At 54.9% G+C, this 24,826-nt stretch overlaps 1 protein-coding gene across 3 annotated transcripts; it reads left to right on the top strand.

Annotated features, from left to right (window-relative positions):
• The first annotated feature begins 5,079 nt into the window (after positions 1-5,079).
• Positions 5,080-24,724, top strand: LOC128848251 (protein NYNRIN-like). 3 transcript variants are annotated; one of them, XM_054048129.1, is made up of 3 exons: positions 5,080-5,209; positions 7,807-7,930; positions 17,394-24,724. In XM_054048129.1, exon 3 carries the CDS (start codon positions 20,064-20,066, stop codon positions 22,431-22,433), a length of 2,370 nt encoding a protein of 789 aa, XP_053904104.1. In that variant the 5' UTR covers positions 5,080-5,209; positions 7,807-7,930; positions 17,394-20,063; the 3' UTR covers positions 22,434-24,724. The 3 variants fall into 3 exon arrangements, with proteins under 3 accessions (XP_053904104.1, XP_053904103.1, XP_053904105.1); XM_054048128.1 differs by lacking the exon at positions 7,807-7,930; XM_054048130.1 differs by lacking the exons at positions 5,080-5,209; positions 7,807-7,930 and adding an exon at positions 9,043-9,337.
• The last annotated feature ends 102 nt before the right edge of the window (positions 24,725-24,826 follow it).

The following is a 24,826-nucleotide window of genomic DNA, read 5'->3' as shown; positions in this document are numbered from 1 at the left end:
AAATGCAGCCTGTTTCCCCAGCTAGCACATGGTCCCATGGCAGCTTGCACACTAGTTAGCTAGGAGTCTGGCCGCACCCCTTGGTGGAGGACAATGCCCCTATGGCGGCCCGCAGGCCTGGTGCAAGGACTGGTCCCTTTCCCTAGTGCTGTCTGGGCCCAAGGTAGGAACCCTGCCCCACTCCTGCACAGACAGGGGGAGGGGAGGAAAGAGGTCCCTGGTGCTCCCATGCCACCTAGCACAGGGCCTGGCTCTTCATCTCTACATCCGTCCTGCCCCTGCAGTCAGCAGGGCCCAGTTTTCTGAAGGGATCAGTGCCCCCTCCCTCGGCATCACCGTGGAGCTGCTCCGTGTAACACCATCATTCAGCTTGTGCCGATCAATCCTTTCATAGGAAACATTTGAAAATGCTTTGAAATCTCCCGGCTCCCTCCCAATCCGGGGCTCCTGGCCGGCCCCTGCCTGTCGCCACGGGCAGGTTCTCACACTCCCCTCAGAGCACACGGGGGGATGGGGACCTGGGACGTTAGACAGTGGTCTGGCCAGCGAAATCCCTGTTCTTTGTTCCTGAGCCGCACCTGGCACTGATGCCAGTCCCATTCCCAGGCTGTGAGCTCACACGCAAGCTGCCAACAGAAAAGGGGCATGTTCATCTTCCCTCTTCAGCAGCATTGGCTGATCCCACTGCGCCCTGCAGAGCCACAGTGAGCCAGGGATGCTGGCTGGGCAGCACGGGGTGTGGGCTGGGCCCTGGGAGACAGGCCATGGGCGGAGCAGGGGTGGGGGCAGGCAGGGCTAAGCAGGGCTCTGGAAATCTGTGGGGAGGATGTCTGTGTGTAGGGGGATGGACGGGGGAGCCTGACTGTGGGATTGGCCTGAGCTGGGAATCTGGGCTGGGCAACAGTGACTGTCTCCACAGTAAGGCAACTAGGGCTTCCCATAGGGCTGTGCCAGGGAACAGAGGCTGCAGCTTCAAGCAACCATGCAGGGGGCTCCCCAGAACCACAGGTTCCCCCACAACCCTGGTCCAGTCCTCCAGAACACTCCTCCCCCAATGCTCTTCTCTCCCATAATTCCCTTTATCCCGGTCACCACCTTGCCCCCACGTTCCCAATTGCCCCGCCTGGCTCCCCAGCTCCCCTCCGCTCTGGGCTGCTGTGAGCGCGGAGCCGCGGAGCGTGCTCTTAGCTGGCTGCTCCAGGGACACTGTCCTGGCAGAGGGAACTGGGAGTCACGGCTCCTGAAGGACGGGTTTGTGTTCCCAGCTTCTCACCGGCTCTTCCCTTTAGCAGCTGCCCGGTGCCCTCGTCTCCTGCTCCTCACCGGCCTGCTGGCCCTGTCAGCCCCAGTTCTCACCCTGGAAATATACAACCTGAACGTCTTAACGGGACCCACCCATGCAATCAGGAACTTCCACCCAAAGCATCTGAAGGCAGGTGTGTTGTCTTGTTGTCACATTCCCAGCTTTGCCCAGCTGGCAGAGCGTTTGTGGCTCCCAAGCGCTGTCTCTGTGTCTCACCCGACATTCATCCAGCAGGGATGGGGAGGAGCTTGTGGCTGTGGTCACCGTGTGATTGTCCTCAGTGGCCCCTTGGCCTGTGGTTTGCGGTCCGGCCCTGCCAGCATCTCTTGAAAACTTACAGGAACCAAACCCCCTCCAGGCCAACCATCTTTGTGGGTGTTTGTCCCCGGGGGGGTGGGAGGGAGGACAGGCCAGGATCGCCGGGCCATGAGGCTGGGGTCAAGTCAGAACATTGGTTATATGCCCAGTGCTCGGCCCTCGGCTGACAGTCAGATCCAGGGTGTGCCCAGAACAGGGCGGCCTGGGTGGGCTCCATGTGGCCAGGAGAACACACACGCATGTGTCCCTGGCACTGGTCACACGGACGCTGAGCTCCCCCAGGATAACAAACCTGCGGGATTCCAACCCCATTAGACACTGTGGGACACAAGCAAATCCACAGCATGGACCCACCCAAAGCCGGAGGACAGATAATGATAACACGACTCAGACAGTAATAACAGCAACCCGTGACATCTTCCTACTGCAGCGTTACCCAGAGGCCCCAGTTGTCACGGAGGATGGGGGAGCCAGGGCCCTGCACCCCCCACTTCCTGCAATTCACTGGGACTCTCAGCCAGCCAGTAAAACAGACGGTTTATTAGACGACAGGATCACAGTCCAAAACAGAGCTTGTAGGTACAGAGAACAGGACCCCTCAGTCAGGTCCAACTTGGGGGTAGGGGGCCCAGACCCCGGTGCTGGGCCTCCCTCCGTTTCCCCAGCCAGCTCCAAACTGAAACCCTCCAGCCTTTGTCTCTTTCCTGGGCCAGGAGGTCACCTGATCTCTTTGTTCTCCAACACCTTCAGTTGGCACCTTGCAGGGGAGGGGCCCAGGCCATCAGTTGCCAGGAGACAGGGTGTCGGCCATTCTCTGTGGAGACCCCTGCACGGCCCTGCCCTCTCGGGCTCTGCAACAATCACACCATTATCCCATCACCTAGATACTTAAGAAATGCATAGGGGAAACTGAGGCACCCACATTATTCAGAGAAAGCATAAGACCATTCCCACTTCGTCACACCCAGTCTGGAGGCAGGGTGCCTAGGACTGGACACTGCACCCCCAGGGACAAGAGGACAGGCCCTGTGGCAAGGAACTCACGCTCTAGGGTCACAACACCCCACACCGGGCAGATAAAGCAGGTAAAAAGGGGGGGGTCGGGATGGGGTGCAGGAAAAGGTTAAGGGAGCTCATTTAGCGCAGGAGGCTGGAGGTTTAGCTCACTCACAAATCAGGGCCTTCGACACAGGGTTGGCAGGTGTCGGGTTTTCGACCAGAACGCCTGCTCGAAAAGGGACCCTGGCAGCTCTGGTCAGCACCGCCCACCGGGCCATTAAAAGTCTGGCCGGTTGGTGGCGCAGCGGGGCTAAGGCAGGCTCCCTTCCTGACCTGGCTCTGTGGGGTTCCCGGAAGTGGCCGGCACGTCCCTGCAGCCCCTAGGCGCAGGGGCGATCAGGAAGCTCCACGCGATGGCCTCATCCCGAGTGCCGGCTCTGCAGCTCCCATTGGCCGGGAACCATGGCCAATGGGAGCTGCAGGGCCTGTGGGCGCAGGCAGCACACAATGCTGCCTGGCCATGCCTCCTCCTAGGGGCTGCAGGGACGTGCTGGCCGCTTCTGGGAGCCCTGCGGAGCCAGGGCAGGCAGGGAGCCTGCATTAGCACCGGTGTGCCGTTGACCAGGAGCCGGCTGAGGTAAGCGCCGCCTGACCGGAGCTCGCACCGAGAAACCCTGCCCCAGGTCGGAACCCCCTCCCACACCCAAATTCCCTCCCAGACCTCACACCCGGCACCCCAACCCCCTGCCCCAGGTCGGAACCCCCTCCTGTACCCTAATCCCTCCCAGACCTCACACCCGGCACCCCAACCCCCTGCCCCAGGTCGGAACCCCCACCTGTACCCTAATCCCTCCCAGACCCCACACCCCCACTCGCACCCCAATCCCCTACCCCAGCCCTGAGCCCCCTCCCGCACCCAAACTCCCTCCCAGAGTCCGCACTCCAACCCTCTGCCCCAGCCCGGATCCCCCTCTGGCACCCCAAACCCCTAATCTCCAGCCCAATCCCAGAGCCCGCATCCCCACCGGAGCCCTCACCCCTCCCTGCACTCCAACCCCCAGCTCCAGCCCAGTGAAAGTGAGTGAGGGTGTGAGAGCAAGCGACTGAGGGAGGTGGGCTGGGCTGGAGTGAGTAGGGGTGGGGCCTTGGGGAAGGGCATGAAAGGGGTTGGGTCAAGGGCGTTTGATTTTGTGCAAGTAGAAAGTTGACAACCCTACTTAAGGACCTTTGAAAAGCAGCCTCCTTAGCACCGCTCCTGATACCAGGGGCCAAGGCGCCCCCGGACATGAGAACCACAATAGGCCAGAGCAAAACGCTGCGTTAGAAATCGGAGCTCAGGCTGCCAAGCGAACGATAGCTGACAGACAGGAGATGCGGGAATTAAGGTTGTGCCTTCAGCCAGCAACTGGTGTTCATCCGTTTGCACCACACACACACCTGTAGCCAGGGCCACTATTTCCTTGTCTGTCTGCCTGTTTAGCGTCTCTCGGTCCTTACTGTGCCCATCACCGTGGTGTCTGAGTGGCAAACCAAGGGTTTGACGTATGCATATGAAACTGCCTGACTGGAAGGACGTGGTTTGGTGTGGATCAGTGACTGCTGGGGCGATTGGTGGCAGAAGGCTCTGAGGGCCTGGCTCATTCTGACCTGGCTCATTCCATTGGCTTCTACATCTGACAGCAGCCCAGTCTCCTGCCTGGGTCCGACGCAAACCAGGAAGTACAGGACCACGGTTAATAAGAACAGCTAAAAAGATCATTTTCTCTGAGCCCAGCCCTGCACAGATTTCCAGCTTAGGTTTGCATTTTCAGCAAAAGTTCTTCTTGATTATTTTCTCCCAACCCCCTTCTGCCTCCATAATAGCCAGCCATCCTGTCAGTCGAATCCTGGGGCGCTCCAGGGACAGCGTGTGTACGTGTATGTGTACGTCTGTATATATGTGTATGTGTACATGTGTGTATGTATGTGTGTACCTGTATGTGCACATGAGTGTGTGCACATGTGAGTGTGCGTGTGTATGTGTGTAGATGTACCCCAGTCAGATGTATACATCTGGATTTCCTTTGAAAGAATTTTCAAATTGAGCTGATCAAGTGCAATGGCAAAGCACCCAATTCCTCTGCCCCCCAACTGCCTTCGCTGCTTTAACGTACAACCTGCTCCGCTGACACCTCTGACTCCTGAAAGCCCTAACGCTCCAGGGGAGCAGGCCGTGCCCTGCCCTGCCCTGCCCTGGCTTCCCCGGGTGTTACCTCGGAGGAAATCGTTCCAGATTCCAATGGGTGGCACGTCCAGGGAAGAGCCTTATCTGGGGGGAGGCTGTACCAGACCCGCCCGACCCAGGCAGGCTCCCAGGTACTCTCTGCTCGCGGCTGATAAGGCTCCTTAGCAGTTTCTCTCCAAACAAATTCCAGTTCAAGACACCTGAGAGCTCCACAGCAGGGCAGCATCCCCAGAGCGCAGCAGGGCGGGGGTTAGGGGAAGCAGTCGGTAGCAGCACCTGCCCCTCGTACAGCAGGAGCGAGAAGTGCCAGCCTCTTTGCACAGAGCAGCAGCGTTCAGCCTGGGCCAGACGTGCTGCGGTGATGGGTAAGAGCGGGCTCAGAGAGCCAGAGGGTCTGTGGGGCAGCGCTGGGCCCTTCTGCTCCGCACTAGGGCCGGCTGGGCGTGTTCAGCTGGGATTGGAACCCACCAGCACTTGTGGGTGCGAATGTGGGGCTGGAACGCAACGTGGGGCGCTCCCACCTCGCCCGGGGGCAACTGGGGGGAAGGGCAGAGAGACACCTGGGCTGAGACTCAGAGGAGCAGAGACCCCAGCTCCAGGGAGACAGTCACCCCGGCCCAGCTCGGTTAAATTGCCCAGCTGTGTGACAGCCCCCCCATCCCCCCGGTATGTCACAGCAGGGTAATGTGCGTATTGAACGGCAGGGGTTGCCAGAGACTGGCTGGGAGAGGCCTTTGGGGATGGAGGAAGCAGCACTAAGGTACATGCCAACCTCCCTACAGAGGAGGGGCCGTGCCCCGCAGGTGTGGGGCAGGGAGCTGGGACACTGCGCGGTGGGTCATTGTCTGGCCCAGGCCCTTCCTAGCCGGAGGCCGAGGCCGAGGCATTTCCTTCAGGTCACCTTCCGCTGCAGCTTGGCCACGGGCCCCCATAGCCACTAGCCCAGCCAGGGATCCCAAGTGGGGATTGTCACGGCTGGCTCCTCCCTGCTGCCAGCAGCTCTTCACTGCCAGGGAATTCCTGAAATCCTGTGTGCCCCTCCCCCACCCACCTCCTGGGTCTGTGAGTGCCCCCCCCACAGCACCCCCCCCCCCCCCCGAGCTCTGAGTGCCCCTGGCCAGTCCCGCCCCTCAGCCCCCCCCCACTTCCTGGGGCTCTGAGTCCCCTCAGCCAGTCCCCCTCCCAGATCCCGGGGCTGAGTGACCTTGGCCAACCCCCGTCCCTTCAGGAGGAACTCCCAGTACCCACCCTCAGGGTTCCCCTCATTGCGGCTCTGTGGCCATCCCCGCACCAGGGCCGCCTTTAGGCCAATTCAACCAATTCCCCTGAATCGGGCCCCGGTACGGTGTACCGGCAAGAGCCGGTGTGCTGTACCAGGGTGGCCTGGCTTCCCCAGGGGGCAATTTAAAGGACCTAGGGCTCCCAGCAGGGGCCGGAGCCCCAGGCCCTTTAAATTGCCACCAGACCCCCACTGCTGGAGCCCTGGGGTAGGGCTGCGGGGCTCTGGGGGCTATTTAAAAAGTCCGGGGCTCCCGTTGCCTCTACCGCCCCGGACCTTTAAATAGCCACTGGAGCCCCGCTGCTTCCCCAGGGCTCCCGCGGCTGGGATAGCGGGGGACTCGGGGGCTATTTAAAGGGCTGGGGCTCCAGCTGCCTCTGCTGCATCCCGTCCCCGCACCAGCCCCGCACCCCCTGCCCTGCCCGCAGCCAGCCCCATCTCCAGGCAGCCCTGCACCCCCTGTCCGCAGCCAGCCCCTGCTGCACCCCTGCCCTACCTCCAGCCCCGCCCCCCCCTGTTCTGCCCGCACCAGCCCCGCCCCCCTGCCCACAGCCAGCCTCTGCCGCACCCCCTGCCCTGTCTCCAGGCAACCCCTGCCGCACACCCCTGCGGCCCTGCGCAAAGCCAGCCAGCCCCACACACCCCTGTCTCCAGTCAGCCCCGCACCCCTTGCCCTGCCTGCAGCCAGACCCTACCTCCAGTGAGCCCCTGCCCTGCCTCCAGCCAGCCCCATGTCCACTGGTGCCCTGCAGTTCCCAGGGCAGTAACCCTGCACACCTGCTTCAATGAGGGGGGCAGGGAGCAGCTGGGACCCCCACATGTGCACACCACTAGGGTGACCAGACAGCAAGTGTCAAAAATCGGGACAGGGGGTGGGGGATAATAGGATCCTATAAGAAAAAGACCCCAAAATCGGGACTGTCCCTATAAAATCAGGACATCTGGTCACCCTAGCACACCCCCAGGGAATGGTGGGGACCCACACACGTGAAACGGAGCTCATTAATAACCGATCAACAGCATATATGATGCAATGTACATAATATATAATTTTATTATTTATATAGTTATGGAAAGTAAATAATACATGGAAGAAATGAAAGGCTTTTTTTTACATTATTTTTTTTTTGTTAGTCATCCCTGCCGGGGCCCCGCCAAAAATGTTCGAATTGGGCCCGGCCCTTCCTAAAGCCGGCCCTGCTGGAGAGAACAGGAGGATTCAGTCAGCAGGGGCTGTCGATCTGTCCCATTCACCAGGGCTGCCATCCTGCGGCTTCAGCATTAGTGGCTGGGGTGACTTGGGGAAAGGTCTCAACCTCTCCACATCCCACTTCACTGCTGCCAGAATCCCTCCTGCCCCGCCCCCGCTACAGTCCCCTCCCTACCCAACCTGGGTGGGGCTGGAGGAGAGGGGTCTGAGAACTTGAGCTGTGGATTGGAGGTGGAACAGCTGTCAGGGGTACTGAGAGGGAGGTGGCAGGAGCTCCCCATACAAGGACGGGGGTTGCCACTGGAGGTCACTAGGAAGGACAACAAGACTCCATCCTGGGGGTCAGGAGGGGGAATCCATCCCTCAGAGGTGGGCAGGGGCTGGGTGGAAATGCTGCTGGTTCCAGGGGCCATTAATCCCCCCTGATTCCTCGGAGGCGTCTGAGTCTCAGACAGGTTCTCGTTCCCTTGCAGCATGAGGACGTCACGGCCAATGTGATGCGCCAGCTCCGTATCATGTGGCACTTGCGCCAGGTGCCCGAGGCGCTGCAGGGCCTGTGCCTCTGAGGCCACCAGCAACTCCCGCTCCCTGCTGCAGGTACTGCTCTGGCTCTCTGTAAATGGGGAGCTAGTGGAAGGGGAAATGGACTTTCCCCAAGTCACCCCCATCCCATTTCCCTTTCCCCAGCCACTAATGCGGAAGCCGCAGGATGGCAGCCCTGGTGAATGGGACGGATCGGCAGCCCCTGCTGACTAGGGTTACCATACGTCCGGTTTTTCCCGGACATGTCCTGCTTTTTGGCAATCAAACCCCCGGCCGGGCACTTCCCCTCCCGCAGCTGCTCTGCTCCGCTCCTCCCCTCTCCCCTCTCAGACTTTAAGAGCCGAGCTGCCCGAGCCAGCGCTACTGGCTTCGGGCAGTCCCCCCTGCCTCCGGACCCCGAGCCACGGGCCAGGCACTTCTCCTCCCCGGCTCCAGCTGAGCTGCTCCACTTCTCCCCTCTCAGACTTTAGGGTTCCAGCTGCGCTGGGGAAGCGCCGGCCGGGGGCGCAGGGTCTGGGGGCTGCCCGGCAAACCGTGAAGCCGGTAGCGCTGGGGCAGCCCTTTTCCCGTAGCTGGGAGTGGGAGGGAGGAGGGGGCGGAGTTAGGGTGGGGAAGGAGCAGAGTTGGGGCGGGACTAAGGGCGGGGAAATGGGCGGGGCCAGGGCCCGTGGAGGTTCCTCTTTTTTATTTATTAGACATGGTAACCCTACCGCTGACTGAATCCTCCTGTTCTCTCCAGAACGGGTCCAGCCTTGCCAGCAGCAGGACAAGCGTCCCCTGTCCATGTGCCTCAGCCCTGCCTGGTCAGACGCCATCACCCGTCAGTCCTTGGCCTCCCAGGCTGCCAGTGATGGGAGCAACTCTGGGTGGTGGCTCGGGTGACACAGACACCAGACCACTAGGAATTGGGTGCGGCCCTGTGGGACAGGAGAGTCTCGCAGAGGGCACTTGGGGGACTCTCCTGCCCTTCCCAAGAGCGATAGCACCCTGTCCTAAGAACATAAGTCTGGGATGAGGCAAAGCTTGTCGTTAATTAGCCTGGCTAAAGAGCTGGGTGGAGCTGCTCCACGGACAAGCTGGCTCGCTCCTGCTCATGGAGGTGAATTCATCTCCCTTCCCAGGAGCACCTGCTCTCCCTTTTATTCCCCACCAGGCTCCTTGTGCCAGGCCAGCGAATGGCCACAGGATGGGAATGAGGCATGGGCCCCGCCCCAATCTCCTGAGTCTAATGCAGCTGCTCACCTTGTCCCCCATCAGCTGCTGGGTTTCCCCCAGGAGGGAGTAGGTGACAGGGAGAGAGACACACACACATTTGTCCTTTTGGTTGCAGGGCTTCTGTCCTTCCAATCCCATTGGTGGCTGCACAGTGGGCAGAGTCCTCGCTGCGTGCCCGGCCCAACAGAATTGCAGGGCGTGGTGTGGAACACAGAAAGAGATAGAGAGACTCATCCTCCAGCCGGGGTCAGTCTGAGAGAAATTGGCTGGGGTCCCAGTCTCACTCTTCTAGCGGGTGCCATTTCCCAGCTGGGTTCCTTACCTCTCTGGTGCAGCAGCAGCTGGTAGAGCCGGTAAACCCCCTCCCTGGCCTGCCGGCTGATGTCCTTGGCTGGGTCACTGACGGACAGAGCTAGCTGTGCCATGTGGTGACCCATCCTGGGGAATTCCGCTGAGTTCTAATGGACGGGAGAGGGAAGGGGACTCCATCAGCATTTTCCTGTCAGCTCCCAGTCCCCCCCGGGCCAGGACTCTCCTTCCCCTCAGCCCCTCTGCAGGAGATGCTAGAGGATAGGAGCTAGAGCCAGACCCTTAATTTCCTCTGCCCCCAAGGAAGCCTGGAGCACAGGGCTGTGGGCAGGGCCCTCCATGAGGACTTGCTTCCCGCTGCTCCAGGATGACAGGGAGGCATGAACCTGGAGCACAGCCCCCTTAAAAGCCCAGAGTCACCACTTAACTAGGACAAGAAGAACTTGACTCAAGCCAGTCTCTCTCTCTGCTCTGCCTCTGCCTCCCCAAGAGGAACACTCCTAACTCACAGCCCCTGCAGCAGCAGATCCTACAGCCCGTCGGAGCCAGCCCACCTACCCCTGGAGTCAGGAAGCTGGGGTCAGAGGTCACTTACGTCAAACTCAGGGAGGGTGATGGTGGATCTGAGCAGGGCCGTGCTGCTCTTAACGGCCCTGGCTCTCTCTCACGGCCCCCTGGACACGATCCAGTAGTTAATGTGCTGTGGGGAAAGGAGGCATTGCACTGACTGCCCTGACCAAGGATGCCCACTGCGGGCCCGGCTAGGAGGACAGACTGGAAAATGGATCTAAGAGTGAAGGTAAAATTGCCCCCATCCCTCTCATCGGGCTCACCTCCAAGATGTACTGGAGCCTGTCGGTGTCTGGGGACTCTGCCAGCAGGTTCCCCAGCATGGCGTCCAGGAGGTCTGGCAAGACCCTAGGCAGATCCTGAAAGCAAGGGAGAGCCATGGGTCAGAGTTAGGGAAACTGGGGCTACATCTGCCACAGGATGGGAAGTGAGGTCTCTGGGAAGCACTGGTGAGACCCCAAACACATATCCTGGCCTCTCTCATTCACATCCCACTGCAGGCAATTAGTAAGGATTCATGGCAGGATGACAGCTGGCTCATCTATCCATGACTTTAGCATGATCTACCTGCACTTGGGTGGTGTCCTTCTCCATGCCCAGGGTGAAGACGGCGTGCAGGGCAGTTCGGAGGAGGTGGGTCTCCAGCTCTGGCTCCAGGGCAGGCGTCATGGTGCTGGCAAGAGAAAGGAGCCTGTATTAGACTGTACAGTGCGGGGATGGGACTGGCACCAACACGCAGGTGAAACTGCAGTGAAATAGGCACAGGCTGGCAAGAAGGGAAACTGAGGCACCGAGCCAGGGAATGACAAGGCCAAGGTTTCTCAGACAGACAGTGGCAGGGCAGGAATAGCACCTGTTCCCTGGACCCTGCTGCCCCTCTGTATCTGATCCTGGGAGTGAGCCTCTCCCCAAAGCCAACTCCTTCAGGAGCCCATAGCAAAGAGACGCCCCCAGACTGTCCTGGACTCCCTGAGAGGTGCCTCCCCCGAACTGGAGCACCAAGGACCAAAGTGGCAGCATCTAGTGTCAGTGGGGTTCATGTGGCTCAGGCCAGACCCCTGGGCTGGGGACCCACCCCCATAGCACTGATCGAGGGCCTGGGCCCCGGGTGTTCACAGCCCCGCCCTCACCTCTCCCTGAGCCCAGCCTGACTCCTCACCTGGAACAAAGCTGCGGCGCCCATCGGCCTCGCTGCTGCCCGAGTCCCAGGCACTGCTGCTGTCCCATGGGGAGCGGGCCGAGCTGCTGGTGGTGGGACAGGGATCCTCCACCTCCTGCCCTGGGGAGGCTGGAAGGTCCTCACAGACGGGGCAGGGCGATGCCTCCTGCTGGGAATCAGGGCTGGGCTCCTGGGGCCGCTGCTGCCCACACAACATGGCCCAGAGTCACCCTGCCCGGCTCCCCTCCTGCGCTGGGTCCTGCCTGCCCAGCCGCATCCTGGCCCAGCTCCATTTCGACCTGGCCTCTCCCACCTCAGCGCCTGCGCTGGGAGCGGGTTTTCTCCGCCAGAAGGCTGGGCACTTCCACCTCCTGGCCTGGCCGGGAGCTCCTTCCCCGCCAGTGGGGACGGAGGAGCCGCTCTGCTCCTGGGGAAGATGGCAGCTGCTTCCCTCAGGCTCTGGGGCCACCTGCAGAGCCTTCTTCCTGAACATCCTTAGGAGCCTGGCCATCCTGGAACCGAGCGGGGAGCGGGCGTGAGTCTGGGGTCAAGGCAGCCTCTCACTAACTAGCCTGTTTGGTCCCTCCCCATCCCTGCCCCAGCCAGAGCAGCTACTCCTCCCCCACAGGGGTGCATGTAATGCAATCTACACGCACTGGCAGGAGTTCATTGCATGATCTGCTTCCTGCTGTTTGGTTCTGGGCTGTTGGAGTATGGGCTTGCAACCATCTGTGCACACATATTATACTAATTGCATCTAGACCACATCTCCCTAGTTTGTTTGTGAGAATGTCCTTATTAACACCAAGATGGATCACATCTACTGTTTACCCACCTCCACTAGGCCCGTAACCCTGCCAAAGAAGGAGCTAGGATTGGTTTGGAATGATTTGTTCTTGATAAGTCCATGCTCACTAGTCCTAAGAACCAAATTGTCCTGTAGGTGCTGACAAACTGATTGTTTAATAAGGAGTTCCAGTATCTTTCCAGGTATGTTAATGGATGGGAAGATGTTCTTTTTCAGGGATCTCTGACGAGAACTGGGGCACAGCACTTAGTTTGTTGAGGCCATAAAATGGACTCAGGCACCTCTTTTCTTCTCCCAGCACCCCAGATACCTAAAAGGGTGGGACTCACATCCCTCAATGGGCTTTAAAAAAGACAATGGTTACAATGTGGCTTCGACCATTTCTGGTTTCTGCAGACTAGATGTTTTAGCAAACTTTAGAATTCCTTGGTGCTCAACACCGTGAAACTTCCCTTTCTCCTTCACAAAGGGCTTTAACGCCCCTTATCTCACCCAGGCTCTCGACTGCCCAAAGTTGGAGAATTGTCCCTGTTCCCACTGCAGAGCACCCCCCACGACACACACACACCCCTCCTGGTGGTGGGAGGGGAACAGGGAAAGGACAAAAGAAGTAAGAGATGAAGAGAAAGGAGGGAGGGATGGAGGAAAAGGTAAAAGAAAAAGGACAAACCTTAATGTCCCCAGAGATTCTAAGGGACAAAATCCCAGGTGGGGAATAAAATTTGGCCACCTTAAGCTAGTGTTTTCCATGCCTAGAATTCAGCTGGCACCAGATGCAGCAGACTGAACAGGTTCCAAACCTCTCGGAGGCTCTTACCTTCTAAACAGGGACGTCAGTTTTCTAGTGAAATCAGGAAAAAGAAAGGAGAAAACTCAAAAGAGGTTCCTCCTGGTGGTCACATACATGAACTCAAATACTCTCTCAGACCTCAAAGAGAGATCTCGAGAAGGAGACTTGCTGAAGCAAAGCCACAGGGGTTTCTGAGGTTTCCCTGGCCCTGCGCCCCTGTCCTGCCTGGCTGATGTCAGCATCTCTCTGTGAGGTCACCACCTTCCCTGCACCTTTGGCCAATAGGTGAGGTCCTGAAAAAGGCCTTTGTGATGTCACTTGCACACCCACCCCTCCCCTGCAGTGCTAATGTCCTGCCACAGGGCAGACACTTTGGAGGTTTGAGCTACTCCCTGTGGATCACCCCACTCAATGAGTGTTCATTCTAGGAAGCAAGCCGGCTAGACAGTAAAACAGCAGAGGCTGCTCCCAATGCTACACTCGGTTTCTCAGAAATGAGTAGACTTTATGGCCAGAAGAGACAGTTAGAGCATCTAATCTGACCCCCTGCATATCACAGGCCTCCTGTCTACCACAATAGCTACTTTTGGGGCAAACACATTCCGGAAAGGCATCTAGTCTTTATTAATGACATCAAGAGATGGAGAACCCACCACTTTCCTTGGTAGCTTCTTCCTGTGTTCAATCATCCTCGCTGTTGAATATTTGTTCCTTATTTGTCATAGGAATTTGTCTCTTTTCACCTTCCAGCCATTGGGTCTTGTTCTGCCTTTCTCTGCTAGACTAGAGAGCCCTTTAATACCCAGTATTTTCTCTCCATTAAGGCACTTCAACACTTCAATGAAGTCCCCTTCAATCTTCTTTTGATAAGCTAAACAGGTTGACCTCTTTCAATAGCTCACTAGAAGGCATTTTTCTCCAGCCCTCAGAACATTTGGTGGCTCTTTGCTGCCCAGCTCCAATTTCTAGGACCATCTTTTTCAAAGGAGGACACCAACACTGGAGGCAGTATTCCAATAGCAGTCTCACTGCTGCTGTGTCACCTCCCTATCCTACTCATGGCTCTGCTCCTTCGTCTAATGATGGCTTTAGCCCTGTTCACCACAGCATCGCACTGGGAGCTCATGTTGAGTGGCTTCTCCACTCTGGCCCCTAAATCCTTTTCAGAGTCACTGCTTTCCTGGATACACGTCCCCATTCTGGAGGTGTGGCCGGCGTGCTTTGTTGCCACGTATAGGACCTTGCATTGGGCTCTGCTCAAATTTGTTTTCTTTGAATGGGTCCAGCTGGCCGAATGAGCCAGATCGCTCTGTATCACTGCCCTCTCCCCATCAGGAATTACCACTCTGCCTGTATTTTGTCACCCCCCAATCTTATCCGCAGTGATTGTATGTTTTCTCTCAATTCATTGATAACAATTATTTTTAAAATTAGTCCTTGAGAGCTTCTTCAGACCCTTAGTACCCAGGACCTGCTCCCCACATCACAGTGAGAAATGCTGTCCAGCCCTGCTGGTACATAGGGGATAAGCACAGAACAAACATACCTTTAGGAGCTGTGTTGTCCATAGGCTCTGTGGGGGTCAGCAGATTACAAACGCACGACAGACCTGTAGTGTAGACAGGTCCCAAGTGTATCTCGGTTTCCCACCCTGTAAAATGGGGAGAACAAACAAAACCTTGATTAGCTCCATTTGATAGCTGGGGAAACGGAGGCACCCAGCGGTGCAGAGACTCGCTCATGGTCCCAAAGCCAGGAATAGAACACAGCAGATCTGGGACCTAACCCTGGTTTTCCTGGCCTTGCTGCTCTAAGTTTAGTCACAGCCTCCATGTCTTTTCCCCTGTGTCCCTTAACCACACGTCACTGCAGAAGAGAGATTTTCTGGTAGCCAGCTGGCTCTCCTGCATGTGGATGTCGTTCCAAAAGACGTGCTCTGGCTCAGTCCCATGCTATGGTTGGCTGAAGGAACCACTTGGTGACATTCTAGGCCCTGAGTTATACAGGAGGGGCGACTAGATGCACATAATGGTCCTTTCTGACCTGAACCTCTATCAATCGCTACATTTTCTGCTGCTAGGAAGAGAACTCTGGACCTATTTTCTCTCATTCCCTTTCAGTCGGAATAATTTCAATCCAGGCCAAAGGATTTCCTCTTCCATTGTGTCTTCAGCACCTTTGCGAGCAACCAGTTACTGTTACCACAGGTTACCAGTTTCAACCTGTCCCAGGGTGAGATGGCCAGGAAAGATGTTGGAGCTCAACTGCACCTGGTCCAGGTGATGCAGCTCCCTAGGGCGAAGGGAATTAGTGTGGGTGTCACGTGACAAGACGCAGCCTGTGACTAGGACCCAGGCCTGCTGAGAGATAGAAGGGCAGCCTGTGCTCAGCCAGGAGAGAGACCCCAAGGGAAGCAGGCATGGGAGGGGCTTGGAGAGTCCTTCAAAGGTCAGGGACAAGCTGGGAAGGGGCCAGGCTGAGCACCAAGGACAAGGCCCTAGGAGGGAAAGACAGGGCAGTTTAGGAGATGGGGCAGATAGTCCAGTTGGTTTCGGCTCCCAGGACCAGACACCCAGAGGTGAAGGTGATTGTCGGGGCTTCTGTCCTTCTTCCCCAGTGTAGATTTGATAGTGGAGAAGACTGATGCTGTAAGGGGGAAGTGAGTTACCCAAGGTCACCCAGTGAGTTTATATCACGAATGCATACTCGGAAGGATCGAATAGAAACATGGATTTTCCAGTCTCTTCTTTCTAGGAGTCCCCAGGGCTAAGGTAAAACCCCTGCTGCCCCTCCCCATTCTGCTCACCTCCAAGATGTGCTGGAGTTTGTCTGTGCTGGGGGGTGCTGTCAGCAGGATCGAGAGCTCGTCATCCATGTTCTCTGGGCAGGCCTTGCTCAGAGCCTGCCAGCGGAGGGAGACCAGGGGTCAGGAGCCTGCATTAGCACCGGTGTGCCATTGACCAGGAGCTGGCTTAGGTAAGCGCCGCCTGGCCGGAGCTCGCACCCAGAAACCCTGCCCCAGGTCGGAACCCCCTCCCACACCCAAATTCCCTCCCAGACCTCACACCCGGCACCCCAACCCCCTGCCCCAGGTCGGAACCCCCTCCTGTACCCTAATCCCTCCCAGAGCCCACACCCCCACCTGCACCCCAATCCCCTGCCCCAGCCCTGAGCCCCCTCCCGCACCCAAACTCCCTCCCAGAGTCCGCACCCCAACCCTCTGCCGCAGCCCGGATCCCCCTCTGGCACCCCAAACCCCTAATCTCCAGCCCAATCCCAGAGCCCGCATCCCCACCGGAGCCCTCACCCCTCCCTGCACTCCAACCCCCAGCCCCAGCCCAGTGAAAGTGAGTGAGGGTGTGAGAGCGAGCGACTGAGGGAGGTGGGCTGGGCTGGAGTGAGTGGGGGTGGGGCCTTGAGGAAGGGCATGAAAGGGGTTGGGTCAAGGGCATTTGGTTTTGTGCAAGTAGAAAGTTGACAACCCTACTTAAGGACCTTTGAAAAGCAGCCTCCTTTGCACCGCTCCTGATACCAGGGGCCAAGGCGCCCCCGGACATGAGAACCACAATAGGCCAGAGCAAAACGCTGCGTTAGAAATCGGAGCTCAGGCTGCCAAGCGAACGATAGATGACAGACAGGAGATGCGGGAATTAAGGTTGTGCCTTCAGCCAGCAACTGGTGTTCATCCGTTTGCACCACACACACACCTGTAGGCAGGGCCACTAGTTCCTTGTCTGTCTGCCTGTTTAGCGTCTCTCGGTCCTTACTGTGCCCATCACCGTGGTGTCTGAGTGGCAAACCAAGGGTTTGACGTGTGCATATGAAACTGCCTGACTGGAAGGACGTGGTTTGGTGTGGATCAGTGACTGCTGGGGCGATTGGTGGCAGAAGGCTCTGAGGGCCTGGCTCATTCCGACCTGGCTCATTCCAATGGCTTCTACAGCTGACAGCAGCCCAGTCTCCTGCCTGGGTCCGACGCAAACCAGGAAGTACAGGACCACGGTTAATAAGAGTAGCTCAAAAGATCTGAGCCCAGCCCTGCACAGATTTCCAGCTTAGGTTTGCATTTTCAGCAAAAGTTCTTCTTGATTATTTTCTCCCAACCCCCTTCTGCCTCCATAATAGCCAGCCACCCCGTCAGTCGCATCCTGGGGCGCTCCAGGGAGAGCGTATGTGCGTGTATGTGTACGTCTGTATATATATGTATGTGTACATGTGCGTATGTGTGTACGTGTATGTGCACATGAGTGTGTGCACATGTGAGTGTGCGTGTGTATGTGTGTACATGTACCCCAGTCAGATGTATACATCTGGATTTCCTTTGAAAGAATTTTCAAATTGAGCTGATCAAGTGCAATGGCAAAGCACCCAATTCCTCTGCCCCCCAACTGCCTTCGCTGCTTTAACGTACAACCTGCTCCGCTGACACCTCTGACTCCTGAAAGCCCTAACGCTCCCGGGGAGCAGGCCGTGCCCTGCCCTACCCTGGCTGCCCCGGGTGTTACCTCGGAGGGAATCGTTCCAGATTCCAATGGGTGGCAGGTCCAGGGAAGAGCCTTATCTGGGGGAGGCTGTACCAGACCCGCCCGACCCAGGCAGGCTCCCAGGTACTCTCTGCTCGGGGCTGATAAGGCTCCTTAGCAGTTTCTCTCCAAACAAATTCCAGTTCAAGACACCTGAAAGCTCCACAGCAGGGCAGCATCCCCAGAGCGCAGCAGGGCGGGGTTAGGGGGAGCAGTCGGTAGCAGCACCTGCCCCTCGTACGCAGGAGTGAGAAGTGACAGCCTCTCTGCACAGAGCAGCAGCGTTCAGCCTGGGCCAGACGTGCTGCGGTGATGGGTAAGAGTGGGCTCGGAGAGCCAGAGGGTCTGTGGGGCAGCACTGGGCCCTTCTGCTCCGCACGAGGGCCGGGTGGGCGTGTTCAGCTGGGATTGGAACCCACCATCACTTGTGGGTGTGAATGTGGGGCTGGAACGCAATGTGGGGCGCTCCCACCTTGCCCGGGGGCAACTGGGGGGAAGGGCAGAGAGACACCTGGGCTGAGACCCCAGCTCCAGGGAGACAGTCACCCCAGCCCAGCTGGGTCAAATTGCCCAGCTGTGTGACAGCCCCCCCATCCCCGAGGGGTTCCCCCCCCCAGTATGTCACAGCAGGGTAATGTGCGTACTGAACGGCAGGGGTTGCCAGTGTGGAAGCAGAGAAAAGAACTGACAGAAGGGAACTGCAATGCATGATGGTTGTTAGCAAGAGTCAGGCTTCGTTAGCAAGAGACAGTCTTTGTTAGCAAGAGTCAAGCTAGCTGTGACCCTGATAACCCTGATAACGCGAGATTTGTAGAAGCGAGGATTGTGTGAGGATTGTGTGAGACGGGTGAGAAAGAGCTGTGTAAGAAGTCATTGTGACCTCAGTATAGATAAGGTGTAGAAGACCTTGTGTAGATAAGGTATAGAAACTAATTGTATGTAGGCAAGAGTCAAAACAAGTAAGGAAATGAGATATCAAGATGGCCTATGTATAAACAAAATGCAGCTGTCCCTCATTATTTCTGTAATGAAAGGTATAAATGCTTGCTGTAATTAGTTACCAGGGAGAGACCTACTTGCTCTCTCCTCTGCACATGTGAGAGTTAATAAAGCGTCTGACTTGCTGCACCTAAACAAAAACAGTGAGAACTCAGTTTTTCTCCGACAATTTGGGGGCTCGTCCGGGATGGCAACGCCCACTGAGGCAACGGCAGCTGCTACGGATCGTTCCCCTTCGAACCCCATGGCGCCACAATAGAGGTAAGAGACCTTTTGAAATCTCTATTGGGGTGTCGGAGGAGGACTGTCCGTGGGGCCGTCTGCCCCTGTTGGGCTCACGCCATCCGAACTTATTGACTGTGCAGCAAGGTCAGATGCTGAGCGGCGTAACAGGGGAATTGTTTGCCGCCCCCTGTAAGCATATGCTAGGTGCATAGGGTTTGCACCTGTATTGAGGAGTTGTTACTGCCTCAAGAGGGGTTTTTACCGCCTCAAGTGATGCATCAAGGTACTTGGGAATAGTACCTGGAGGTACTCAGGAGTAGTACCTGGTAGAAGGCCTTGGTATGTTGAGTGTGTGTGTGTGTGTGTACACAGTGTGAATTGAGTGTTACCGGAAGACGCCCAGAGTACTCTGCAAAGTCTTTTGGCTCGTGACCAGAACTACTCTAACGCAAGCCCGGTAACTAGAGGATCTTTTAGGAGATCCGACCCATGTAGGTTGACTCGGCCTGGCATCGTCCGGCGAGGAGGCTACCTGGGTCTAGGAGTGTGTGCACCCATCTTCCCTCCCCTTTTCCTCTCCGTGTGAGCCACTGACAGTCTGACCATCTCACTGGATGCAACAGAGTAAGCGGCGCTTTCTCTCTGAGATTAGCCGACGCTCTTTGCTGAAGGGAGGTGTAGGGGGTCATGGCTATCCTCGTTAGTCACTCCTGTGTGAATACCCTGTAGGGAGAGATCCTTAGTTTATGAGCCGCTAGCGCGGACAGGGCATCCTTCCCCCTTTGAGTGTGTGATTGGAAAATGGGTGGGGGACAGTCTAAGTCTTCCCTCTCACCCCCTAAGGGTACCCCAGCTTATTTCATGTACGTACATTATGGCCCGAAAACCTGCAGGTATTTAGATAATTGGAATCTTTACACGCGTGCAAATCCATCTAAACAATGTCCACTAGAAGGTACCTTTGATTTAGACAAACTTAAATACCTTAAAGAAACTCTGGCTTCACCAAAAGCCTCTGATACACAGTGGGAGCAATTTGTCTGTTGGTGGGAGGAAGCAACAAAGAGACTCCACGAGTCTCGAGTGCGGAGTCTAAAGGACTCCCAGGAAAAGTTAAAAGCCCAAGTGCAACATTTACAGCTTAAATGCAAGGCATCCAGCTGTTTAACCCCTAGAGCGATTCCTTCTGCTCCTATGTATCCTAATCCTGTTCAAGCAATTCCTTCTGCTCCCCTTTATCCCCAATTAGTTAGATCTGACAGTGAGGAGGAAACTGCTGAGGATATTTTAGATTTCTTCAGTAACATTCAGCAGCAGCAGCAGCCCGTGCTGCCTCCTCCCCCTGCACAGCCTGGGTCTGCTAACGAATCTCACCCGGCAGTGCCAGTTTCACCACCGCATGTATCAGCTGCACACATTGTTCTCTCTTCCCCTGAGAGAGAAGCCTCCTCTTCACCACAAAGAGGTGATTCTGAGCCTCCCAGTAGCTCCCCTGATTCTAATCCTTCTGAGGAAAGTACCCGTTATCTTACTAGAAGTGTGGCACATGCACTCCAGGTTCCTTTAAGAGGCCTGGAACTATTTCTCAAATGCGTACTGTTCTTGGCATGACTGGGTACTGTAGACCATGGATTTTAGGCTATGCAACAATGATTAAACCCTTACAGGATCTGACTAAGTCAGGTACCCCTGAGCCTCTTCCTTGGTCTCCAGAGGCTGAACAAGCTTTTGTTGCTATCAAGCAAAGTCTGTCCAGTGCACCAGCCCTGGGACTTCCTGATTATGCTAAACCATTCACTCTTTTCTGTCATGAGCGTAATGGGTTTGCTTTGGCTGTATTAACGCAAAGGCACGGAGACAAACACCGTCCCATTGCTTATTACAGTACTGCCCTAGACGCTGTGGCAGCTGGATTTCCCCCTTGCCTGCGTGCTGTAGCTGCAGCAGCTCTTGCTGTTCAGGTATCTGAATCTATTGTCTTAGGATCTCCTTTGATTGTTGCTGTTCCTCATGCTGTGGCTGCTCTCTTGTTAAAATCTAAGACACAGCATCTATCCACTTCTCGTCTTACAAAATATGAGCTTGTCTTGTTGTCTTCATCTCATATTACTTTGGCTCGTTGCCCTGTTCTAAATCCTGCCTCCTTGTTGCCTGGGCCCAAAGACGGAGACCCACATGACTGTGTGTCTGTGACATCGGTTCTCTCTCATCCAAGAGATGATTTACTAGATGTGCCTTTGCAAAATCCTGATCTTATTTACTTTGTAGATGGTTCGTGCTTGCGAGATTCTAAGGGCAAATTGGTTGCTGGTTATGCTGTGTGTTCTGCACATGCTGTTATTGAAAGTGCTTTCCTTCCTTCTGTGTTTTCTGCTCAAGTGGCCGAACTTGTGGCTTTAACTCGAGCCTGCATTCTCGCTCAGGATCAAGCAGTTACAATCTATACAGACTCTCGTTATGCTTTTGGAGTGGTACATGATTATGGGTTGCTCTGGAAGTATAGAGGTTTTCTTACATCCACTGGTTCTCCTATTAAGAACAGTCTGTATGTCTCTGCTCTTTTAGATGCTCTTTTAGTGCCCAAAGCTATAGCTGTCGTGAAATGTACAGCTCACCAGACCCCTCGTGATGAAGTTACCCGTGGAAATGCTTTGGCAGACTCTGCAGCCAAAGCAGCGGCCCTTTCTGCACCTCAGGCTGAATATACTTGTGCTTTGATTGAACAGCCTCCACTAGCCTCCCTTGAGGATCTGGCCAAGATCCAGGAAGCTGCACCGGCAGCTGAGAAACGTTTTTGGAGTGCTAATGGCTGTATTCTACACCCTGATCATCTTTGGCATGCCCCAGCTGGTCGCCTGGTTGCACCGAAGATGCTAATGCCCTATCTTGCTCGTGTATACCACGGAATGGCTCACGTGAGCAAAGGGGGGATGGTTGCTGCGGTTAACCGAGATTGGTGTGCGTTCGGGTTCCCAGTCATTGCACATCACTACTGTCAACAATGTGTGATTTGTCAGCAGCATAACATTGGTAAAGCTGTTAAAGTTAGGCAGGCAGCTCACCCTCCCCCTTGGGGACCTTTTGTAAATATTCAGATTGATTTTATTCAACTGTCTAAATGTTGTGGCTATGAATATGTATTGGTTTTGGTGGATGTATTTTCAAATTGGGTTGAAGCTTTTCCCTGCAGGAAAGCAGATGCCAGGACTGTTGTGAAACTTCTGCTTAAAGATTTTGTACCACGATTTGGCATCCCTGTGAGTATCAACAGTGACCGTGGAACTCATTTTACCGGACAGATTGTAAAGGAGTTATGTGCAGCTTTGCAGACTCAACACAACCTTCACTGTCCCCACCATCCGCAGTCTGCTGGGACAGTGGAACGCCAGAATGGAATTCTGAAAAATAAACTGGCCAAGATTTGTGCTGAAACAAACTTGAAGTGGCCAGATGCCCTTCCTCTGGCACTAATGAGTATGAGGGCCACTCCCAATCGAAAGACTGGACTCAGCCCTCATGAGATTCTGACAGGGCGCCCGATGAGACTACCAACTGCGCCCCCACTGACCCTAGCTCAGATGGACATTCATTTAATGGATGACACAATGCTTAAGTATTGTCAGGCACTAATGAAATGTGTTAAGTCTTTCTATACACAGGTGAAAGAAGCACTACCCAAGGATCCTGTGCAGCCCTGCCACTCGCTGGAACCAGGAGACTGGGTCTACATAAAGGTCCATCAGCGAAAGACTGCCTTGGCTCCACGCTGGAAAGGCCCTTTCCAAGTCCTGTTAACCACTAACACTGCTGTGAAGTGCCAAGGACTGCCCACCTGGACCCATGCTTCGCACTGCAAAAAGCCCCCTCCGCCTGGAGAGGATTCTCCAGCTGCTGATCAGCCTATTTCTCCTGCTAACTCTGCTGTGCCTCCTGGACAGCAGGGAAAGAGGACAAGGTGAAGTGCTAGTAACCTCTCCCTTGTCCACTGACAGATCTACTGTGCCTTTGAATTCTTTTACAGGAACCACACCAGTACAGGGTGAAGTGCTAGTAACCTCTCCCCTGCACTGTGGTGAATCACAACTGTTTTTGAAGAAGAAAAGAAGAAACACTCGCTCTGCTGAAACCACCAAAGTCCAGAACTTTCTAACTACAAAAGACATTAAGAACTGGCCCTGGTGGAAGAAACGAAGTATTGTTTATTGGCAAGGAGGGAACTGTGGGGAACGTTCCTGGGAATGTGGGGTCCAGTGGTGGGGTGGATTCTTTCCAGGATCAGGGCTTTGTGCTTATGGACAGGTACCTTCAGGATGCACTGCCCTCCCTAATTGGCTTTCAGATGATAAATATCAAAAACACCTTGCCACTACAAAGACTACACCTACCACTAGTCCCTTGACCCTTGCCACCACCACTGTAACTTATCCAGATACAAACAGTACTACACATTCCAATGATGAGAAATTGGGCCAACTAGAGAAGGCCATAGGCCTTGTTTCTGGAGCACAACTAACCCAGGTACAGGCTGGAGTTGGTGAGTTACATGTTATCTCTGCCCTTAGTTCTATGACCCAGAAGTTACTGACAGAGATGGTATTGAATATCACTGAGGCTGGGAAGGCATTGCAGTGGGATCTAGCATGCTCAGAGATTCAGGATTTCTTGAATGACCAGCTAATGGCCATTCGGAATGATCTAGAGCACCAGGCTTGGCCCACTGCCCTTACAGACACGTCAGGAGTGCCATCTGACCTGTGGCCATGGAGACATACTTGGAAACTTTCTGGGTGGAAGTGTGGATGTTCTCAGTGCTCCTTCCAAGCATATGGACCGGTACAGGGGGTGTGGGCTCCCACATACCGTATCCTGCCAGGTCCATGGGGAGGATGCATATGGGATTGGGTAATTCATCGAGACATCTGGGAAATCAGACCACCTGGTATGCCCAATCGATTTTTAGTTAGTGCTCCTAGGATTACACCTGACATTTGGATGGGGTTAGGTAACCTGTGGACATTCTGGCCATTAGAACCCCCGCAGCTTCAGTGTACACGTAAACTGAAGCCAGGAGAAGTTGTCACTGTCTATGACTATGTTTGCTGGGAGGGTAGGGGACAAGGAACTACCCTGACAGGACACTTACTCTTCCAAGCTAATGATAGCTGTGTGTATGTTAATGACACCATATCACAAGACATACATTTTAATCTCACTACCACTGCAGGCAATCATATCATTTACTGGCCTGCAGATAGAGTTTTTCAAGTAGCCCTTAGGTTCCAGATACCCTTTAATTGGACTAGCTTACTATCTGATAGATTTCAAAATTTGCTTTCATTGTTACCTGAGATTCAGAAAATCTCTGAGGTACAAGGGCAAATTCACATGCTTCAAAATGTATATCAAGTAGAAAAGTATGCCTTTCACACTGCTTATAGAGTATCTACCTTATGTACTAAATATGATGTATTGTGCTTTATGACAAAGGCTGTACAACAACCCCATTATAGTATTGCTAGGGGAATGTTATTGCTTGTATTGTTATTAGTTAGTTTAGGATTATGTTATTGTTGTTGTAAAAGACGTAATAATAGTAATATCTTTCATGTTCATGCTAATCATGCATTATCATTGCATCCAATCAAAACCCCTAAGGTTGAAGCATCTAATTTAGAATCTGAAGTCCAGGACTTGATGCAAATAGAGATTTGAGAATGTTTGTTGTACTAGAAGTACAAAAGGGGGGGTTGTGGAAGCAGAGAAAAGAACTGACAGAAGGGAACTGCAATGCATGATGGTTGTTAGCAAGAGTAAGGCTTCGTTAGCAAGAGACAGTCTTTGTTAGCAAGAGTCAAGCTAGCTGTGACCCTGATAACCCTGATAACGCGAGATTTGTAGAAGCGAGGATTGTGTGAGGATTGTGTGAGGATTGTGTGAGACGGGTGAGAAAGAGCTGTGTAAGAAGTCATTGTGACCTCAGTATAGATAAGGTGTAGAAGACCTTGTGTAGATAAGGTATAGAAACTAATTGTATGTAGGCAAGAGTCAAAACAAGTAAGGAAATGAGATATCAAGATGGCCTATGTATAAACAAAATGCAGCTGTCCCTCATTATTTCTGTAATGAAAGGTATAAATGCTTGCTGTAATTAGTTACCAGGGAGAGACCTACTTGCTCTCTCCTCTGCACATGTGAGAGTTAATAAAGCGTCTGACTTGCTGCACCTAAACAAAAACAGTGAGAACTCAGTTTTTCTCCGACACCAGAGACTGGCTGGGAGAGGCCTTTGGGGATGGAGTAAGCAGCACTAAGGTACATGCCAACCTCCCTACAGAGGAGGGGCCGTGCCCCG

Source organism: Malaclemys terrapin, chromosome 13, assembly GCF_027887155.1.
Source record: "Malaclemys terrapin pileata isolate rMalTer1 chromosome 13, rMalTer1.hap1, whole genome shotgun sequence".
Taxonomy (NCBI): domain Eukaryota; kingdom Metazoa; phylum Chordata; order Testudines; family Emydidae; genus Malaclemys; species Malaclemys terrapin.
Note: the sequence above shows the minus strand (reverse complement) of the source record. Positions and strands in the feature narration are given on the sequence as shown.

What these genes read in the sequence shown, in the direction of transcription:
- LOC128848251 (XM_054048128.1), top strand. Translation starts at nt 20,064, where the DNA reads ATGCGTACTGTTCTTGGCATGACTGGGTACTGTAGACCATGGATTTTA.